Consider the following 21,119-nt stretch of genomic DNA (forward strand, 5'->3'; position numbering starts at 1 on the left):
CACAGGTTTTCGATAAGTTCAGCCATGCAGACTGCATGAGCTCTACCTTATACACAACACTTCTTTTGTCTGCTATGTTTACACCATTATCCTGCTGGAAGCTCCATCTCCATCAAATCATAACCAGCTAGAAAGCAGCTCATGTTTGGCGTAAAACATCCCGGTACTTAGTGGAATTCATCCGAAATTCTGAGATTTTTTTTTCAGAGAAGAAATGTCTTAATTTTATTTTGTTTGAGTACAAAATTTAAATCACTACGTCATCAGGGCTGTTTATACAGAACTCCCTGACTTCTCATCTCATCTCATTATCTCTAGCCGCTTTATCCTTCTACAGGGTTGCAGGCAAGCTGGAGCCTATCCCAGCTGACTACGGGCGAAAGGCGGGGTACACCCTGGACAAGTCGCCAGGTCATCACAGGGCTGACACATAGACGCAGACAACCATTCACACTCACATTCACACCTACGGTCAATTTAGAGTCACCAGTTAACCTAACCTGCATGTCTTTGGACTGTGGGGGAAACCGGAGCACCCGGAGGAAACCCACGCGGACACGGGGAGAACATGCAAACTCCACACAGAAAGGCCCTCGCCGGCCCCGGGGCTCGAACCCAGGACCTTCTTGCTGTGAGGCGACAGCGCTAACCACTACACCACCGTGCCGCCAACTCCCTGACTTGTTTTCCTGCATTCTTCCCGGTGGCTCGGAGGGTTAGAGCTATGAATTATGGCTTGAAAGGTGCCAATACCTATTAAAAGAGTCAAAATGGTGTACGTCATTGTTTCTTATTGTATCTGAAAAATATGAATATAAAAGGAATATGAAGCATCGCAGCTCCTTGGTTTCCAGATTGAGCCTGAGCTTGGGATCCTGTCTGCGTGGAGTTTCATTTCCTGGTGGGTTTCCTCAGGGTTCTCTGGTTTCATTCCACTGTCCAAACCCATGCTGGTTATGATGAACTGGTTGAGAGGTGTGAACGTGTGCACTTGGTAGCCTGTGATGGCCTGTGAACATCCAGTATTCCTGGGATAAGATCCCAATCCACAGCAACCCTGACCAGGAGGCCATGTGAAAGCACCAACCAATTCAATTTCCGATTAATCAGGTCCAATTAAAGGCTTCCATTAATGATTACTGTTTTCTGTATGTGAAATATATCATAAAGGTGTCTGTATTTTAAAGGAAAAGAGAGCAGTTACTATTTGCATTCAAGAATACTTTTGGGAATTTGAAATAGCATCTTGGTTTGAAATGATTAGGGGTTTTTTTTTTTTTTCCTCCTCTTGACCAACATGGTTGCTCGGTACTTAAGTTTGCATCTTAATCAGTCCTAATGAGCATCAGTGTCACCTGTGTAGGAGTGGTTATATTGTTTAGCTGGAGAGGCTCTACTAAGCATCACATCTGTTACTGAGTTTGGGCTCTTGAGCTTGATTTGGGTTTTTCCTTTTAGAGTTCATGGTGGTTTCCATTAACTCTGGCTACACAAGGAAACTTGGAGACCTGTTTCTGATCTTCAGCAGGTCATGAGAAGATCTGTGTAGGCCTGTATTTGTTTTCCTCAGCATAACGTGTCTTTAGACTTCAATACATTGCAGCATTGACTGAAAAAAGGCTTTCCTTTCATAATTATGATGGCACTATTCTTTGAATTTTGGTAAGGTTTTTTTTTTTTTTCCTCTCTCCTGAAAAGATTAAGTAAATGCAAGATTACTAATTGAGTGTCTGTTTCCATTAGTGCCTTCTGGCTTTTGGCAACTACTGTTGCAGAAAAGGCTTTGAGTCAACGTAAGCAGTGTCTTTTGTAGTCTTTTAGACTATCCTTTGATTAGGATGTTGTGACTGACTGATCTTCCTGGTCCTTTGCAGGACCTGACTTGACTTTGGAGTGTGTTGGAAATGTTCTAAAGATTAGCTTGAGTAGCTCTCTGTCTATTGGACATCAGATTGAAGTGGAAGCCATCAGTAAGAACTCTTAATTTTAAGTTCAAGCCTTGGACACTACTAATATAAAAACTGATTTACATAACTTATTTTCCCTTTTTTTTTTTTAAATAAATTCAGATGGTTCACAAATTGTGACTTTAACGCCGGCCCTGGCGGCTCAATGTGGCTACAGTATCGAGTCTGATCCCTGGGGAAATGCGAGAATCTACACATCACTGCTAAGCTGCTTTACTCGTAACCATGTACTGATGTTTTAGTCCCAAAAAAAAAATTGCAGCATATAGGAATGTTATGGAAACTTGAGCATAACTCAAATGCTCATGTTATGAGCTCATTGTAGCTTCATGTTCCTTGTTGGTCTCAGGGTGATGCTGTGTTTGATATCAGCCTGCGTCTTAATGCCACCCAAATGTCTGGTGTACATGAGGTGAAGAAGACTTGTGAATACAATCGATGGGCTTCACGTGAGGTTCTCTGTGCACGAAACTTCATGGAGGTAACTTTCTTACAGCAGTGCTCACTAGACTGGAAATATCTGCCACTTTTTAAAATCAGGTGAAGAGAAATGCATGGAGCCCTTAAGGAATGTTAGTTACAGTCCCAAGAAACTCCATTTTGTAAGGGTTAAAACTGCATGGGGAAATCGTTCATGCGCTAAACAAATGTTGAAGTCAAGTTAACCATTGAGAACAAGGTGTTTGATTTTCAGCAATACTAAGTTAAGTTTAACAAACCAAGTTCGGTACCTGTTTTTGGAAGACTTCATCCAGAGAGTAAGGATGGCTTGGAAATGACTGCTAGCTCTCCTGAGCCTGAGGGTTGGTGTTAAACTGCTTCAGGAGATTAGCAATACTATGTATAAAGTTGGGTGTGACCAGAGCAACAGAAACTCCATTCACTAAGAACTCAAGTTACTGGGTTTTTGCCTGAACTATTGTAATCAGTTTTTCTTTGGCTAATCAGATACAAGGTACACCACCACACTTGCTGGAGCAGTTGGGGGTTAGGTGCCTTGCTCAAGGGCACTTCAGCCAATCCTGCTGGTTCAGGGACTCGAACCAGTGACCTTCTGGTCCCAAAGCTGTTCCTCTAACCATTTGGCCATTGCATCACCATTTCTGGCACAAGATCACTAAAGGGGTATTTCATCAGGATTGCAGTATATCAACTCCTCATGCCCTTCCTTGGTGATGCTGTAGCTACACCTCTGGTTATGACTGCTTCAGTGCTGTCAGGCACCACTAGGGGTCTTGTTTGCATAGAACTACTGTATCTAGTAGTTCTAAACTTGTACCCATGGAACAAAAAGGAAGACTGACTTGTCACATGTAAAGGATGTTGATCAATCCCAGGCATGTCTCTTCAGTGCTGTTTTGGATGTGTAATGTACATCATGAGTATGAATGCATGTAAGACATTGTCCTTATGTTTCATAGTTGGTTAAGACATGCCAGGCCTGTCTCTCTTAATATACACCTGTGGCTAAAAACCCTAGAGTAAAGGACCACTTTAAAATTGATCAGTTTAACCCATGATTAGTGGCCATCACGAGGGGTTCTCATGTATGCATGGTCAGGAGTTATACACAACTTGAGAAATGTGTACATGCACAAAACTAAGTACAATTGATGAATGAGACCCAAGGACAAGTTAAGACTAAAGTCCTAAGCAGGTCAGTCAAGCTTGATGGGGGTGAGTAGGGGTTCAGAGAACCATCCTTTTGAGGCTAAGCCTCCAATGTGGAAGAGTGGTTACACCAAACGATTGTCTGTTCATTGCAGACAACATGGTTTCTCACCCTGATAAAATGAGATTTTTAGCAGCCACTGTTGATGCCTGTTGTTGAACATGAATCAGTTCTGCGAGTCCTCCACAGTTGGCTTAATTGGTGCACTGTGCAAATGGCTGGGCTGCTTTTTCCAAGAAGGAATTGCTACTTGAAGAATCACCTCCCCCTTCCATATCAACCAACTTAAGTCTGAGACAAATCCAATACGATTTTGTTCAGCAAAGTCCAGAACTGTGTATAGGAAACTGCTTCTCTACTTAATCCTGTAGCTACTCTTTACCCTTGTCTTTCTAGAGTATTCATACTGGTGGTGTAACCTGGGGTTTTCTTTTTTTTTTTTTAAAGGTCTCTGTTTACAGAGGACACAATGTCAATCTGCCTGAGCAGATAAAACAAGCAGTTACAGGAACTTCTGGATTCTCCACTGATCAACAGGTAAGTGTACGGTGAAGTTGGGTATTGTCTTGGATATGTTTTTTGTCTTGGGTGGCCCAAAAGAATGCCTGCCATGTACACAAAGTTCATCCTTCATGAATGAAGTGTTTCTGTAATGTGGAAAATACTTAACTATTGGCTAGTGTTGAGGGGTAGATCATGTAGTCCATTCAGCTAGCGTGATGTGACTGGAATGATACCCTTGTATAAATCAACCATGCAATATTGTGAACCTATTAATCACTGCTCTATTGGGTAGGGACCTAATACACAGGTGATATGCTAACAATATTGCATGCTATGAAACCTGCTAGAAAGGAATGGAACACATGGCTTTTTTTTTTTTTTTTTTTAGCTGGTAACCTCTTTTCTCCTGTGCACCTGTTTTGTAATTGAACCTGCTTAATTTGCATAATGAAACAAAATCCTATGCCTCTGCTTTAATGTTTGCACCACAGTTCTCATGATCATAGCTTAACCTTCTGTTGATACTTCCCATATGATCTAAAGGAGGATTTTAAGCTTTTCTCTCTTCTCCTCCTCCCAGTTGTCCTCTCTGTACTCTTCCATTACACTTGGTGACATTTGGAGGATGGTCTTTTACACACCCAAAGAAAAGCCAATGATGCTGGAGGAGTTTCAGAACACAGGTTATGGTGTGTCGTTAACTCCCACACGATTGGTCCTGCGAAGCCCCTATAATGCACCTGAAGTCTATACTGAGGATGTAAGTGAGCAAGTACAGGCTTATAAACTGTGCTTGTGATGGAAGAGAAAATCATGTATTTTCCTCCCCTCCAACCAGGTGAATGGGGTGCAAATGAAGGTCTTTAAAGTGAGCACCTACTTCAGGCAGGCATGGTCTGTAATGATTATTGACAGTGCTGCTGTCTGTCCAACTGGTATGTGATTTTTATGGATCAAGTTATGATTTGGAAAGGTTCTGCCATTTCATATAATCTCGTAACTTTACAGGTGGACTCCATTTTACCAAGGACCTCATCACATGGTACATGCCCAAATACATCACACCTCTGACAGCTCCTCAGCATCAGATCCTTGAGCTGTACATGGGGGTTAATGGAAAGAGGCTCAATCAAACAGAGATGGAAGCTAGGGGTTATACCATGGTGATAGCAGAGCTCCAAACTATCATTTACTTGCCTGTTGGTGGACCAGATGGCTATTATAAGGTTAGTCAGTACTGCTTGGGTTCAATTATGAAATGGTTATCTTGGGTTAGCCAATCAGATTCCAGAACCCATGTTTGAACTTGTTGGCAAGTTGTGTAGGCCTCTGACTGCATCACTAATGGAACTCTATTAATTCACCAGGGTTACACTTGAGCCAATAGCTTGTCTTTACTTCATGTTGCTTAATAACCAAGGCTTACTGTTGAGACTAGATTATATGGTGGAAGAAGTCTTTTTATAGCATAAGACTTTTTTTTTTTTTTTTTTTTTTTTTGAACACTGGATGGCCAACATCATGGTGGCTTCCATTTTGTTGACAATACTGGAGAATCTTTCCATAAATGCACAGTACCTCACTACTAATGACTTTTTTTTTTTTTTTTTTTTTTTTTTTTTTAAACTGGGCAATGGTAGCTCCTACTTTCTTTCTGATTGCTCTTTAACTCCCTCCCAAATTACCCCCCTCCCCCAACCTCTGTAGAGTAAGGTGTTGAATTGGGAGTACTACACTGTGTACAACATTGAACCAATGCTGGAAATGCTGTGGGTAGAAGGGAAGTCTGAAATCACCAGATACAAAGTCCATTATCTGATAACCACTCCACCACAGCCTCAGCTACCCTACGTCACAGACAGTGAGTGACTATCACCTTATTGAAAACCATCATGGAACATGTTTGCACAGGTTGGTCACTTCTTTCTCTTTACAGATACTGATGCAGACTTGAAACTGTTTAATATAACTGTGGGGTCCTTCCTCCCTGATGTGGTGCTGGTTAACTTCACCTTGTCAACTGGGGTGATCTCTGTGGAAGAGGCCAGTGGAAGAGGACTTAATGTGCAGGAACACTTGTTTACTAATGGCTCCAAGACTTTCAGCATCACGGTTCCTTTCTCTGATCCTGCCGTCATGAAAACTGTAAGTGTCTTGCTGACTTGCACCAGGTTCTGAGATCTGGCTAGAGTCTGTTTCAACGGCAACATTCATGTGTATCAGGAATAAAATTCCTGGGGTTTCTTGTAGGTAATTAATCAGACTGGGTAGTGTGGCGCAGCCCAATGTGAGCTGTAGTTACTCTTAAGGATGGTTAAGTTGATTGTTTATCCAATAGCTGCATGTCCTGTAGTGTTTCACCAGTGACTTTAAGAGCAAGTTATTCCATGAAACGGAGTTGTACATGAGCTGATTGACTAGAAGAACTTATTCCACTCAATCACCTTCTGGATCTTGAGATTGAGCACTTTTTTTTGGTAAAGTTGATGGATAACTTTATACAAAGCATCGGTCTCATTTCTGCTTAATGTAAACAAACCAGTGAAATGACAGTAGCACTTCATGAAATGCTAGAACTCTTGAAAAACAAGACTGCATCAAATGGGTGTGGGTTTTCTTTTTTTTAATCTTTAAATCCCCCACTGGCCAAAAGGCCCAGGGAGGAGATTGTGATGTCTGTCTCAGGAAGGGTGCTCACCTTCTGAAATCAACTCAATTTTTGGAGGAATTTCATGAAACTTGACAGGATTATGCTGGTTATAAGCATACTGCAATTTTGTTCAGTCACATTTTACTAGTTCTGGCCTTATAACCTGGATGTAGTTGCCAGCAGGGGATATTGTGCAGAGTACTTTTTGGGGTTGTCTTCAGGGTTTCTTGGTGGTTGGCAAACCAACTTGAAGTTGCATTACTGCCACCAGCTGGGCTGGAGTGGAACAGGAGATATGGGGGAGGCTATTCTTTTAGCTGTTTAACTTGATTTTTGGGGTTTTCAAGTAGCTTTTCTTCAGTTAGTTCAGCAACACACTTCCCAATTATCCTGCTCTAATCCTGGTATGAGCTGATCTCCTGGTAGAGTAGCCAATCAGAGCACATGATTCCACATACAATGAATATGGATAGAATAAGGGTTATCTGTAAATTGATACTGGAGACTCCATAAGTTGTAACCTTGTATTTTTTCCAGCAATGAACGATCTTTTCAGGCCCTGTCCACACGGCAACGGATTCAGGTGACTCTGATAATTGTTTATCGTTTCGGCCTGGCGTCCACACGACACCAGCGTTTTGGGTGCCCCAAAACGAAGTCTTTTGAGAACGGGTTCCAGAGTGTAAAAATCTGGCAACGGCACCGTTGCGAAGTTGTCTGGATGAGTAGAACGGATTTGTTTACAATGTCACAACCACATGACAATCCCGCTAGCAAAAATGGGGGGGGGGGGGGAGAAAAAGGAGCGATCTCACCTTCAGATGTTGGTTTAAGTCCAACAATACATTCCTCAAAGGGTGTAGAAGAACAAAGTAATCCATAAACGTGTAACATTCAATTTATTCCGGACCATTAAAGAATTCTGGAGGATCTCAATGTTGGCGTACCGGCTTCCATCTACCCCTGTTCATTCCTCTTTCCACGTCTCCATTCAAAAAATGAGCACGTGATTTTAAAGGGACTATATCCATAGGATAGGGAGTGAGGTGTGTGTGAGAGAGATAGTGACGGAAGAACCTAGGCTCATGCTCGCCCTGAATTTCTCTTAAAGTGAAGGCAGGGGGGCGTTGTGGCTCAGGTGGATAAGGCGCCATACCATAAATCCGGGGACCCAGGTTCGATTCCGACCCGAGGTCATTTCCCGATCTCTCTGCATCTCTCCCCCACTCATTTCCTGTCTCTACACTGTCTTATCCAATAAAGGTGAAAAAAAGCCCAAAAAATATTTAAAGTGAAGGCAGAAGAACGTTCAGCGTCTGGCCAGGCTTTCTATGTATTAATTTAGACATTTTAATATGAAATATAAATAAGTCTTAGACAATAGATACTATTTTACACTACTGATTAATAATCAAAACTTTGTGGCTAATGCTACAGAAGGGGTTTATGCGCATGCGTCTACTATTCTGGTGTCTCCGATGGGACCGTCTTACAGCGCATGTAGAGGTGTAGCGTGTGTATTGCATCGTCTTCAGCAAGCATTGCGTTGCCATGCCATATGTACCTGATCTTTTACTGATCCATTGCCCATGTGGATGTGATAATTAAAAAAAAAAAAAATCGTGTGGATGTAGCCTCAGTAATGTGGTGGGCTTGTCTCAGTCAAGCAATAAAAGGATTTAGTACAACATGGATTGATGTGAAATGCCAGATTGCTGTGGTGTAAGAGGAATAAAACTGCATGTTCTGCAGTGTTTCAAGAATCAATGCGATGTTGGCAGGAACTCTACTTCATCACCCCATCCTCTAGTTATTTCATTAACTGCCCACCTCCGTATGTTTTTATCACCTGAAATGTGTGGAAAAGGTGTCTGTTGGTGTGAAGTATATGAACTTTGTAATATTGACCATAGCCAGTTGACTTGATGCTGTGAAGGAATTACAGTGCAAAGAATTCACTTTTCCATTGTTCTAACAAATTGGATGCCTTTAAACATGATTGCTCTGATGGGATGCTGCACTTTCTTACAGAATGTTGGCCCAATGAACATGGTCTACAGTCTCTCCCTCACCTTTGGTTTGTTAGTCCTTCCTGAATACGCTCCTTTTTCTCTCCCAGCTTTAGTGCAAGCTAGTCACAAGGACTTCTGTAAGTATGAACATGTAAAAGGCACTGAACAATGGCTAGTTGGATGGACTTGATCTGATTTATTGTATTTCTGCACAGCAATGCTTACTATGGATGGAGTTTGCAATGATGAGCACTTCTACATCACAATTGAACACAGGAACCAAGGCATACCCTTTCATGTAAAGGTTGGCAAGCGTACCCTCACAGCTGACCTCTATGCAGCATATGGTGTTAAAGAAAACGCCACTCATATGACCATGGCTGTGCCTTTCCTGGCCCAAGATGTTGTGTTTGAGGTACAGCGTTAACTGAAGCTCATGAAGATGTGGTTTGGGCTCAACACTAAGTGCCTTTTTGTTCTCCCTCTTTCTGGATTGCAGAAGGCCAATCATTCATCACTGAGGGCTCATGTTGATGTAGTAATCTCGTACAGCAAATGGCAATTTCAAGACTTCTCCTTGGCTTGCACCTTTCCCTTCATCATGACTGGTATTTATTTTTTTTTTCTTTCTACTGATTCCTACTCCAAGTTGTTTGCATTGCAACACAAATGCAGTCTAATGCTATGTGAATAGTTGGTTGTCTCATGATTTTAAGAGTTCCTTAATGTTGACTAGGACTAGTTACTGTAACCTTTGAGACCAAATATAAAACATGCCTTAAGAAGGCAAGAACTTGCACTAGTTTCCTTTTTACTAAGGAATACCTGTTAAAGCATTCCAGGTGACTACCTCATGAAGCTGGTTAAGGTGACACTCATGGTGTGCAGTGTCAAGGTAACTGCTGGATACTTTGAATATGAAATGCTGTTCAGCTGTCTTCCATACTTAGTGTAGAAAAAATGGTCAGAATGCAGAACTACCTAGGAGTAGGGGTCTGAACTTTTTAACCAACAAACTTGGCCTTTTGCCCCTCTGTAAAATGCTTGGAATAGTACACCAAACATCTTGTTCTAGCTAAAAACTGATCCAGTTTTGTCATTAACCCCCTCCCCCAAGCACAGGGGGATATTGGTTTACCTTTGTCTGTCCAACACCCTTTCTCAGCAACCACAAATCCTAGCCACTTGGTACCAAACTTCAGCTTGTGGTTCTATATCCTGTAGACCATTTTCAGATTAGTCACAACTTCCTGTTTACCAACAATGTATTTACAAAAACCTATAGGGTGGGTTTGACTCATTTCAAAGTGACCATTTACCAGGATGCTATCTGAAATCCCTGGGGAAGAACCCTGCTATCTACTTGTTCTGGTTAATTATTTGTTGAAGTCAACATTCATAATCAGGACGTATAACTGCAAGCAGGCATATGTAAGTGAGTGGTAGCTCACAGTTGAGCTTGTTGGTGGGTTTGACCAATTTGACTTGCTTTATGTACCACTTTGGTTCAGTCCTCCCATATCCTGATCAATATGGTGGTGCAGGAAGTGTGAGACTGCCCCAGGGTGGAGTTTGAAGCTGAAAAATCCAGCTTCATAAGACTGATTTACATCATTCCCTAGGTTAATAATGGCTTTGTTTAGACTACTAGTCTGCTTGTATGATCTGGGGAAAACAGGCTTGCATAAATTGTTACTTCAAGCTTAATTGTTCTTGATTCATGGTTACATTTAACCTTTGCCACTTTTTTAAACCCATGCAGTCATCTTATTGGTAGGGTGAGACTTGCATCAAATTCCTTAGTGCCTGAATTCAGCAGTCTTTGACTGGCTACTGATGATCAAAGACCATGGAGCTCAACTTGGGACTAAAATTTTTGCTGTTTTGATTTGACTTGAAGCAGTTTTGGTGTAACTCCATATTTTAAGGCAGTTAAATGGCTGACTCAAAGGTGGGAAATGACAACTTCCTGTTTGAGCAGCTAGAGACATGTTAAAGGTTAACTGTTCTGGTAGTGTTGGACAACTTTTTCTTTTTTTTTTTTTTTTAATCAAAGTGAAGCTTAATACATGGACTGTTCTCAGAATCCTCTGACTTTGTGATCCTCTTCAGAGTGTTTCCCAAATGGATCCATAACTGCACTTGCTGTCAAGGTGGAAGCAGCAAACGGGACAATCCTAAGCCAGTTGACTCTGAGGGATCCTGCATGTAAACCCACTTTCAGCAATGACCGCTTTGCTTACTTCTGCTTTAACGCAAGCAGCTGTCAAACCACCAGAACAGTATGTAATCCCTACATGTTGAGTTATTTGGAAGAAGTGTTCACCATTTAATCCTTTTTGTTCTTCCAGTTCCACAATGGCATCATGACTTATTGGAATGAAATCTCAACAGGCAACAGGATGGGTTTTCAACAGCCACTGCAAAATACTTCAGATTATCGGTACTATGCAGCACTTGTGTACACTTGTTCTGCTTTCTTGTCTCTTCTCCTTTTCATGCATGTAACATGGTGGTTTTCAGTGTGACCGTGGCCTGCAACTACAATCTGACCCAAATGCTGGCTCTGACATTCTCCAGTGTGCCACATGAAGAAAAATATCGTGCAGCTCCTGGATTTGGAGAACTGGCTATCAGGATGAGGCTTGCTAGAAGTTAGTTTCTCTATACACTCTGGCTTCTCACACATTTCACACAATTTTGGTGCTTCTTGTAGGGTTTTCACTTGCACGGAAGTAAATGGTGGTCTTGAACCTTCACGGGCTGCAGTAGTATGGGGCTAAAGGCATTAGATATGTGAGCAGATGCCTAACCATCTCAGACCTGGCTGGAAGTTGACTCGCTTAGAGGTTTCACTCCATGCTCTCTTTGGAAAAGGCTCCATGGTTAAAGCATTTAGGCTTCTGATCAGAAGGCTGAGTTTAAACCCCAGCACTATTTGCTTGTTTTGATCCTTTAACTTCAAGCATGAGTCTTCTCTTTCCAGATGCTTCTTATGATTCCTTCTACATGGCTGAGGACTATCCAGTGGTACAGTATCTGAAGAAGCCTCTCTACTTTGAGGTAGAGTTGATGCAGTCCCTTGACCCACGTGTGGAGCTGGTTCTGGAGAACTGCTGGGCTTCAGCCAATCATGGAGGTGTTGCATTGAGCTGGGATCTCCTTGTGAATGGGTAATCTCTTGTGCACTTGAAGAGAAATTAAGTCCTTTCTACATGTGTATCTAATCTTGACTTGCTGCCTTACAATTAGCTGTACAAATCCAGCTGAGCGCTACCAAGTCATGTTCTATCCTGTTGTGTCTGAGGACCATGCTCGTTACCCATCCCATGTGAGGCGCTTCAAAATCGAGATGTTTACTTTTGTCAAAGACCACATGCCTCTTCATGATCAGGTGACTTATTACATCAATGTTGAACCAGATCTTGTATGAAGCACTATCAAGGCTGAACTTGGGTTTTTCTTCTCCCCCCAGATCCTTATCCATTGTGAAGCTGTACTGTGTGATGTCCAGCAGACTGATGGTGTCTGTAATGCAGAGTGTCCGTTGTCAAAGGCTGAAAACACTAAAAGAGGTCTGTACTGAATTTCTCCAGGTCATCATAACTCTAGCCACATCACTGACTCCAGTGTCTCATCTGTCTAACAGGACGCAGGAACATGGGACGTAAACCACACAGGATGTGGGTCTCGTCTGAGAGAATCTTGCTCTCTGGCTTGTAGTTCAGATGTGAATAAAGTGGTGCCTTGACTTGAAGCTGTCTCTTGAGCAAGTTTGTTTTGGAGCTTGACTTGGTACTTTATTCAGGTGGCCTTTTGAGTCTTTCAAATGTGTTGCATCCAGTTAACTGTCACTAAGCTATGCAGTCATGTCTGCTCACACCTGTGAGTTTTGAATAACAATTCATTCACACCTTAAACTTAAAACATCAGTGGACATTCCTCAAGGGTTTATTACAACCTGGTCAACACTTTAAAAACCATTCCAGATTAAGCGTACAGGTAGCTTAGTGTAGGTGGCTCTTAGTTTGTGCCATTTTTGACCCAAGTTTTAGGAAGCTTTAAAGATAGACAAGGTGTTCCACAGAGATTAAGTGGGGTGAGATAAAATGATAAACTAATTAGATGGGGCAACTTTTTGGGGGGACCAAAAACTAACCCAATTTTCTAAATGGGTCAAAAGGCTTTCTTGGTGACCTCTGGTCAATGAGCTAATGCATGCATTTTCATATGATCAATGGCCACTTCACTAGAAATGGGCTTTGAGTATTTAAGGGTATTTGTAAAATGACTTGGGATTTCAGAGGACTGGGGGGGGTTTAAAAGAAAGCAGGAAACAATTTCAGAGTTTTTGACCAGTTCCAGAATGCGGTCAACTTGATTTTTATGTCTTGTACTAGAGCAGTGGCTACAATATCAACACAACTGTTTGGCCCTTGCAAAAGTGGAAGACTTTCAATATGTAAATTGTGTATAAATACTCCGACTAGAAAGGTGTGTTCTTCCAATTACTTGGTGTATCAGGACACAGTTCCACAAGTACTGACACCTTTTAGCCAGAGTTATTGACCCATTCCACAATTATCAACACCTAGGTAACTTTTATAATTGGTATGTAGTAAGTTTTATATAAGCTTGTTTTACATGACTTGGTATAAAATCTATATAAATCTGTGCTTACATAAATGAGGAAATGATTCTAATGTTTAACAAATGAGCTAATAACCGGTCAAATTTCTAAGTATCTTTGTATATAACAGTAACTTTCTCTAGTTTTGTAGTTGACCAATAAAGGTCAACAGGCAACTAACCCTGTAATGACATGAAAATCCAGGTCACATGTCATTCCTCAAACCAAATATAAAATATCTACCATGTGAACAAACTGGTGAAGAGAAGTTTTTGAATGGGATAGAAGTGTAGCTAGGAATTTTTAATTCTGGTCAAAGCTTATTTATTGCAATCAGATTCCAAATACTTTAAGCATCCGGTTATGTATCAGAAGTTGTCATAAATCGCAGCTTATTTTTTTAAGTACTTTTATCTTCAATGTTACAAAGATTAAGTTGTAAATGTCACTTAATTCCACAAGGTGTTTAATGATGGACATTGGCGAAAGTGATCACTATAGATGCCTCATGTGACTTGTCAAACGTGCAGTTGGATACAAAATGGCAGCTGTCAAATGAAAGAATAAGAAACAAAGGTTTTGATGAGTTCATGAATTTGATCAGTAAAAACATGTCCATGATCTTTCCACCATGCTTACCTGCAATAATTAACATCCAGGTTTTCTGAAAAATTGCTGATTGTGCTGGGGGGAATTCCATCTCTGGTAACAAGCTGTGTAATCGGATGACGTGGATTGGGGGGGGGGGTCTTCTGGTTGGTTGGTTAACCAATAACTGTTGGAACTGAGTCAATTTTGTAAAATTGTTTATTGGTAAATCTGAAGGTGTCCAATTGTAGCTGCTGCTCCAGTCGAAAGCAGGCCTGAACTACTATCAGTTTTAACTTTTATAAGTTTTTCAGGTAGTGCCCAATGTTGGGTGTGCTACTTCATTGGGGGGGGATGATTCTAAAATGAATTCCACTTTATAATCAAATTTCATGCTTTATCATGAAATTTAGTTATGGGATGGCCAGTTTTATGACTGAATCATGTATTAAAGGTACTTTTGACTAAATGCATGCATCTGAGAGTAATTCAATCACGGGTGAAATGGTAGGGAATAAAATGCAGGCTGTTCCCAGAAGGGTATGAAGTCTAGCTTTTGCTGCAGCTTTTCATTTCTTGGCCAAGTTTTGTAAATCAGTGTCCTATAAGATGATCAGACTCTAAACATTTATTTTAGGCTGAGCTGCAAATAATGACCTTTGAACTGTTAAGTGAGGCACAGGATGAAATGGCAAAGTAATTGGATAAAATTATCCTATTGGATGTTTTTAGATAAGCTTTTTTTTTTTTTTTTAATGGGTCAAAATTAAGCTGTTGGTGGGGGAGAAGGTTCTCTTGGTGACTGCTGTTCAATGAGCTGGTGTATGAAATGCATACAATGGCCATGCTACTAGAAATGGATTTTGAGTACGTTTTTAAGGGCACTTGTAAAATGAATTGCTTTTGTGATCTCAGAGGACCAGGCCTGCTGCTTTAAAAAAAAAAACTAAGCAATTTCAGGATGCATGTTGACAATGTCCAGAAATGCTGTTAATAGAAAATATTTTGATCACTTTTATACTAGTGGAAAGCAGGTCCAAATTTCCCATAATTTTCTTAAGTTTCTGGTAGTGCTCAGTGGTGTACTCCATTACCAAAAAATGGATATTTTTAAAATGAATTCCACTTAATTTTCAAATTTCATGGCTTTTTTTTTTAAATCCTGAATAAAAAGTTAGCTAAAGATAAATTGTGTAATAAAGGCACTTTTGACTTCCATGTATTTGATGGTGAATTCAGAAAACGTTTGACCTTGATTACAGCTAGAATGAACGGAACTAAAAATACAGGATGTTCAGAGAAGGGTATAAAGATGAATGAAATCCAGCTTTCACTGCAATGACTTTTTTTTTTTTTTCTTTTCATCTTAGCTAGGTTTTGTAAAGATCAGTGTTTGGTAAAATAGTGCTAGTCTTTATAAAAAGGATCGGACTATAAACGGTGGGTATTTGTGGACCACTGTCTCAAATTGTGACCCTTGAAACATGCCTTGTCTGAAAATGTATCAGCTCACATCTATTTGTTTTGTTCCATCTGAACACGTTTTATATTCTTGGTTAACGTTTGTACAAAACCCTGGGCTATAAAGAAATCCAAGTTTATGTCTCCTTAAAATGTGGACTATGGTTCAGATCACTGAAGCGTAGGCCAAGATTTTGTAATCTAGAGTTTTGTGTCGAGATCTGGCCTCAATACAAGAAACACCAAAATACTTCGTTTTCATCCAGTTGAAATTCAGACTATTGTACACCTTACTGAAGCACAGTCCAAGATTTTGCAAACCCCATTTCAATCTTAAGTGTTTGTGTTCTAGATGTCTATCTGACCTTGATCCAACCCCTTTCCAACTTGCTCTGGCTCGCTGGCATTTTGCACTCAATGCGATGTGTTTCCGCTAATCCCTCTGTCTGTCTGAAGGTGTGAAAGCCGTGTCTGTGAAGGCTGCCGCCAGCCACACTGATGATGGCTCGTCATTATCTGCTCCAATGGGTTGTATCTAAAGACTCGGCGTCCGCTGTTTGATGTTTGAAGGGTCATTTTGTTGGAGCAAAGAGCCGACCTGTTGGCTGTAGATGTGATCAAAGTAACCAGAGGTTTTTGTTTTAGGAAAAAAAACTGCAGAGACCAACAGTGAAAAAGGGGAAAATTTTTTTTTTTTTTTATAAAAATTTATGACCTACAGCTCAGACCAAACATCTGCCTAATGTTCTTAATCCAGCTGTAAGTGGAGTCCATGAAGTATTTACTTTTGTAGTTTATTGCATTTGCTTAGAATCACAACTCCTTATGAATAACTTGTAATTATTAGACATTGGTTTTGAATTGAATGGGTTTTATTTTTAACTTTGACAAGATGACCATCAGTGGAACTCTTCAGGAATTAAAAGCTCTATAGCTCAAATATAGAGCGAAAATATGACCCTTTTTTTTAAATAAAATGAACCAAAAAGAAATTGGATTATGCTTAGAAGCGTGTGAGTCCTACAAGCTCTACCAAGTAAAAGGGGGGGAACAAATCATTTCTCTGTGGTTCTTTTGTATAGTTATGTTTAGCTCGTGTTAATTCAAAGCCCTTTCTGATTTGAGATGCACACTAAAGTTGGATATAGAACATATTTCCCATCAAATGAACAAACTGCGTAAGCCTTTTAAATGTTTTATCACTTGTGTACAAGCCTTTCCTAAATAATTGCTAGTCAGTTGAATAATTGCTTTAAAGTGAATAATACTTAAACCAGGAGATTAAGGGGTTGATCTGTTACATGGCTGAATTTCATATGTATCTTTTAAAGGGCCCAAAAGCACATGTAGTAGTGCAGCACAAAAAACCCTCATCAGGTGTGTCTGGGGTCGTGATGAACCGTTAAGATCACTGTCGTGTATTGAAGGATTTTGTTGTTGATGGATTGTCAGTGAAGTGAAGTAAAAGATGATTGAATTGCTATGGAAAATTATGTATTTAAAAGAAGTTTCATAAAATGCAATATAGAGCATTTTACAGACGTGCAGCTTGTGAACAGGCAAGGCAGGCAACTGCTTGGGGCCCCCTGGCCCAGGGGCCCCCCGAAAGTCGGGCCCGAGGGCTTATTTATTTTGTGTTTTATTGTTCTTTACCATTGTATTTTCACGTTTGGAGTTTAAAAAACTTTGGTTTCATATTTTTCATTGGTGTCCAGATTATTTATAACATTGGTCAGAAGGGCTCCCTAGAAATTTTTGCTTGGGGCCACAACAGACTCTAGAATCGCCTCTGGCATTTTAAGTTTTCACCATGATTGGCTGAGAGTTAAGTTTAAAGTTGATGTGGGGGGGAACGACTAAAAACAGATTTTATACAATTAAAAATCTACATCCTCTCCTTCGTCCGTTACCTTTAAAAATAACCCGTAGCCAACTTTCCTTGCGTAAGTGATTGTCCGCTATCTCTTTTAACCTTTTGTCCTTAATTCTCCATCACTACATGTATAATGTTCTGAGCAGAAGGGGGGGAGGGTAGACTAGCAGCGCACTTTTGTTTATTTAGGTGGGGTACATTTTGTTTATTTAGGTGGGGTACATTTGTTTATTTGTATTCTTTGTTTTTCTGTCCTACGTTATGCAATCTACCTCTAATAAAACCTACTTTTTAAAAAAAAAAAAAAATCCACACCCTCTGTAGGGTGGTCCCCAAATTTTTTTAGGATTTTGTTACGACCACCTTTTTTTTTTTACATTGCCTAAAGTTATTGTGCGAAATTTGGTTAAGATTGTTCAATGTTTAGAGGTGCCACAAAGCCATTAAAGTTTTCACTCAAGACACAATATAAAATAATGTGGCTTATTAACTGTTTCATATTAATACAAACAATACAGTAATATAACTTCCTGTGTTCAAAGTAACAGTAGCTATTGCTTGTCTGTGATTTTCTAAACCCTTTGGTATTATGGTATCTTGTGGAGATAAAAGAACACACTAAGGTGGTGTTTACATTAGACCGTATCAGTGGATCATCAGATTAACGTTTTTAAAACGATTAGCCTGCACACAGCAACACCAATACACGGATACGCTCGGCTCCGCAGGCATCCTGCGCTCCAAATCACTCCGCCCTGAACAGCGAGTGCCCTCTGGAGGGTGCGCACTCCGGCCCTGCGCAGCTCACAGAGCGCGCGAGTGAAGCGCACAAGCAGTGATTCGGGACTGAGCCGCTGTGTGTGTGATCCCAGCGCATATCACTTACCACTTGCAAGTGGAAGGATGGCAAGCCTAAAGACAATCATAACTACACAATGGGCAGTATTTGCAGTATTTTCATACTTTTATACTCTTTAATGAAAGGTGATACAAGGCGGAAGTCCGCGCCGTTTTTCAGCAGTCGCGTCACATGACCAACGCCAGCGAATCAGGAAGGTGGATGTCACAGTAACGTTGTCCAATGACGACGCCAGCTAGAGCTCAGCACAGCGTATCCGCGTATCTCAATGTTTACACAGCACCGGATCAGACACGATCTGGATTGAATACATGGACGCTGGCGGATTCCCGTTTCCTGGCGTTTTAATGTAAACGGACAGTGCATCTGCGAAGAAAACGAGACAGATATGGTCTAATGTAAACTTGGCCTAAGGACTTCCCTAGCAGAAGGAAGCTTTCTCCCAGACAGTTCCTTGGAAGTGGGACCAATTAACCAAACATAATTGTCCTTTCTGGTTTTGTGCTTTGCACCACCGGTACTACTTGTATTACTGTTGCTAGCCATCTGAAAAACATAGAAAGAAAAGCATTCACAACTTCATCAGCATATTACGATCAGTGCTCATTGTTTAAGAACCCCTTAGTGCATGAAAGTTAACCTTCTATCAGTCTATAAACTCTTCTTGCCTCTTCTTTTTCATAGACGTGGCGCATTCCCTCTAGAACTGTGACTTTTTGGGGGTTTGAGATCTTTTCTGCAACAGTCTACGCACCAACTAATGTTAATGGCTTAACCTGATTTGCAACCTCGTGTGGCATCTCTAAATATTAACCAATTTTTCTGAAACTTTGCTTGTTGCTGCCTTTTAGCCTATGTTAAAAAAAAATGGTAGGGTGGTCGGAATGTTTTGGTAAAATTTTTTTCCCATACATTTCGGGACCACCCTAACCCTCTGGAAAAGTGTTTTTTTTGGTTTTTTTTTTTTTTTTTTTTTAATTACACAGGGGCATGGGACATGCTGTGTATTAGTATATTACTATTAGTATACATCTTTCACCTGGAAATGTAGATTACATTCACCTAAACTGTACCATGATGTACCATACCCATGATAAGGAAATGTCCAGTTTAGTTCTCTCTCCTCTGAGTAAGCACTTTCAGAAATTCAATATGCAGATGCAATTTGATTTTATTGTGGCCTTCTAATTAAATCATCTTTAAGATCCTTGGTGAGTTTTCTCCACTATCAGGAAAAATGGTACTAACCTGACCCTTTTCATGTCCCTGAGATGGTCTGCTTGAAGGTACTCCTTTAGTACATGTCTATTTTTCTTTACTTCAAAAGTTCATTACAGTCTAGTGATGTCCTTTTTAAACAGGGGCATCACTAGAAATTTTGGGCCCTATGAAAGAATACAGTGGTGCTTGAAAGTTTGTGAACCCTTTAGAATTTTCTATATTCCTGCATAAATATGACCTAAAACATCAGATTTTCACACAAGTCCTAAAAGTAGATAAAGAGAACCCAGTTAAACAAATGAGACAAAAATATTATACTTGGTCATTTATTTATTGAGGAAAATGATCCAATATTACATATCTGTGAGTGGCAAAAGTATGTGAACCTTGGCTTTCAGTATCTGGTGTGACCCCCTTGTGCAGCAATAACTCCAACTAAACGTTTGCGGTAACTGTTGATCAGTCCTGCACACCGGCTTGGAAGAATTTTAGCCCATTCGTCCGTACAGAACAGCTTCAACTCTGGGATGTTGGTGGGTTTCCTCACATGAACTGCTCGCTTCAGGTCCTTCCACAACATTTTGATTGGATTAAGGTCAGGACTTTGACTTGGCCATTCCAAAACATTAACTTTATCCTTCTTTAACTATTCTTTGGTAGAACGACTTGTGTGCTTAGGGTCATTGTCTTGCTGCATGACCCACCTTCTCTTGAGATTCAGTTCATGGACAGATGTCCTGACATTTTCCTTTAGAATTCACTGGTATAATTCAGAATTCATTGTTCCATCAATGATGGCAAACCGTCCTGGCCCAGATGCAGCAAAACAGGCCCAAACCATGATACTACCACCACCATGTTTCACAGATGGGATAAGGTTCTTATGCTGGAATGCAGTCTCTTTTCCTTTCTCCAAACATAACGCAAACCAAAAAGTTCTGTTTTGGTCTCATCCATCCACAAAACATTTTTCCAATAGCCTTCTGGCTTGTCCACATGATCTTTAGCAAACTGCAGACGAGCAGCAATGTTCTTTTTGGAGAGCAGTGGCTTTCTCCTTGCAACTCTGCCATGCACACCATTGTTGTTCAGTGTTCTCCTGATGGTGGACTCATGAACATTAACATCAGCCAATGTGAGAGAGGCCTTCAGTTGCTTAGAAGTTATCCTGGGGTCCTTTGTGACCTTGCCGACTATTACACGCCTTGCTCTTGGAGTGATCTTTGTTGGTCGACCACTCCTGGAGAGGGTAACAATGGTCTTGAATTTCCTCCATTTGTACACAATCTGTCTGTGGATTGGTGGAGTCCAAACTCTTTAGAGATGGTTTTGTAACCTTTTCCAGCCTGATGAGCATCAACAACGCTTTTTCTGAGGTCCTCAGAAGTCTCTTTTGTTCGTGCCATGATACACTTCCACAAACATGTGTTGTGAAGCTCTGACTTTGATAGATCCCTGTTCTTTAAATAAAACAGGGTGCCCACTCACACCTGATTTGTCATCCCATTGATTGAAAACACCTGACTCTAATTTCACCTTCAAATTAACTGCTAATCCTAGAGGTTCACATACTTTGCCACTCATAGATATGTAATATTGGATCATTTTCCTCAATAAATAAATGACCAAGTATTATAATTTTGTCTCCTTTGTTTAACTGGGTTCTCTTTATCTACTTTTAG

General features: G+C 40.6%; 1 protein-coding gene across 1 annotated transcript in view; it reads left to right on the plus strand.

The window, feature by feature from the left end:
* The first annotated feature begins 590 nt into the window (after nucleotides 1–590).
* The window catches only part of zpax1 (zona pellucida protein AX 1), a 28,810-nt gene continuing 8,281 nt past the window's right edge, over nucleotides 591–21,119 (plus strand). The window contains exons 1-20 of the mRNA XM_060916368.1: nucleotides 591–1,662; nucleotides 1,744–1,793; nucleotides 1,875–1,970; nucleotides 2,070–2,194; nucleotides 2,317–2,448; nucleotides 4,087–4,176; nucleotides 4,724–4,903; nucleotides 4,982–5,078; nucleotides 5,152–5,369; nucleotides 5,851–6,004; nucleotides 6,080–6,288; nucleotides 8,825–8,942; nucleotides 9,021–9,220; nucleotides 9,305–9,413; nucleotides 10,918–11,087; nucleotides 11,157–11,248; nucleotides 11,329–11,459; nucleotides 11,792–11,978; nucleotides 12,058–12,199; nucleotides 12,281–12,380. Coding sequence (XP_060772351.1) covers nucleotides 1,637–1,662; nucleotides 1,744–1,793; nucleotides 1,875–1,970; nucleotides 2,070–2,194; nucleotides 2,317–2,448; nucleotides 4,087–4,176; nucleotides 4,724–4,903; nucleotides 4,982–5,078; nucleotides 5,152–5,369; nucleotides 5,851–6,004; nucleotides 6,080–6,288; nucleotides 8,825–8,942; nucleotides 9,021–9,220; nucleotides 9,305–9,413; nucleotides 10,918–11,087; nucleotides 11,157–11,248; nucleotides 11,329–11,459; nucleotides 11,792–11,978; nucleotides 12,058–12,199; nucleotides 12,281–12,380 — 2,626 coding nt within the window. The 5' untranslated portion in view covers nucleotides 591–1,636. The remainder of the gene's footprint in view (nucleotides 1,663–1,743; nucleotides 1,794–1,874; nucleotides 1,971–2,069; nucleotides 2,195–2,316; nucleotides 2,449–4,086; nucleotides 4,177–4,723; nucleotides 4,904–4,981; nucleotides 5,079–5,151; nucleotides 5,370–5,850; nucleotides 6,005–6,079; nucleotides 6,289–8,824; nucleotides 8,943–9,020; nucleotides 9,221–9,304; nucleotides 9,414–10,917; nucleotides 11,088–11,156; nucleotides 11,249–11,328; nucleotides 11,460–11,791; nucleotides 11,979–12,057; nucleotides 12,200–12,280; nucleotides 12,381–21,119) is intronic.

The sequence above is a fragment of the Neoarius graeffei genome, chromosome 3 (assembly GCF_027579695.1).
Source record: "Neoarius graeffei isolate fNeoGra1 chromosome 3, fNeoGra1.pri, whole genome shotgun sequence".
Classification (NCBI taxonomy): domain Eukaryota; kingdom Metazoa; phylum Chordata; class Actinopteri; order Siluriformes; family Ariidae; genus Neoarius; species Neoarius graeffei.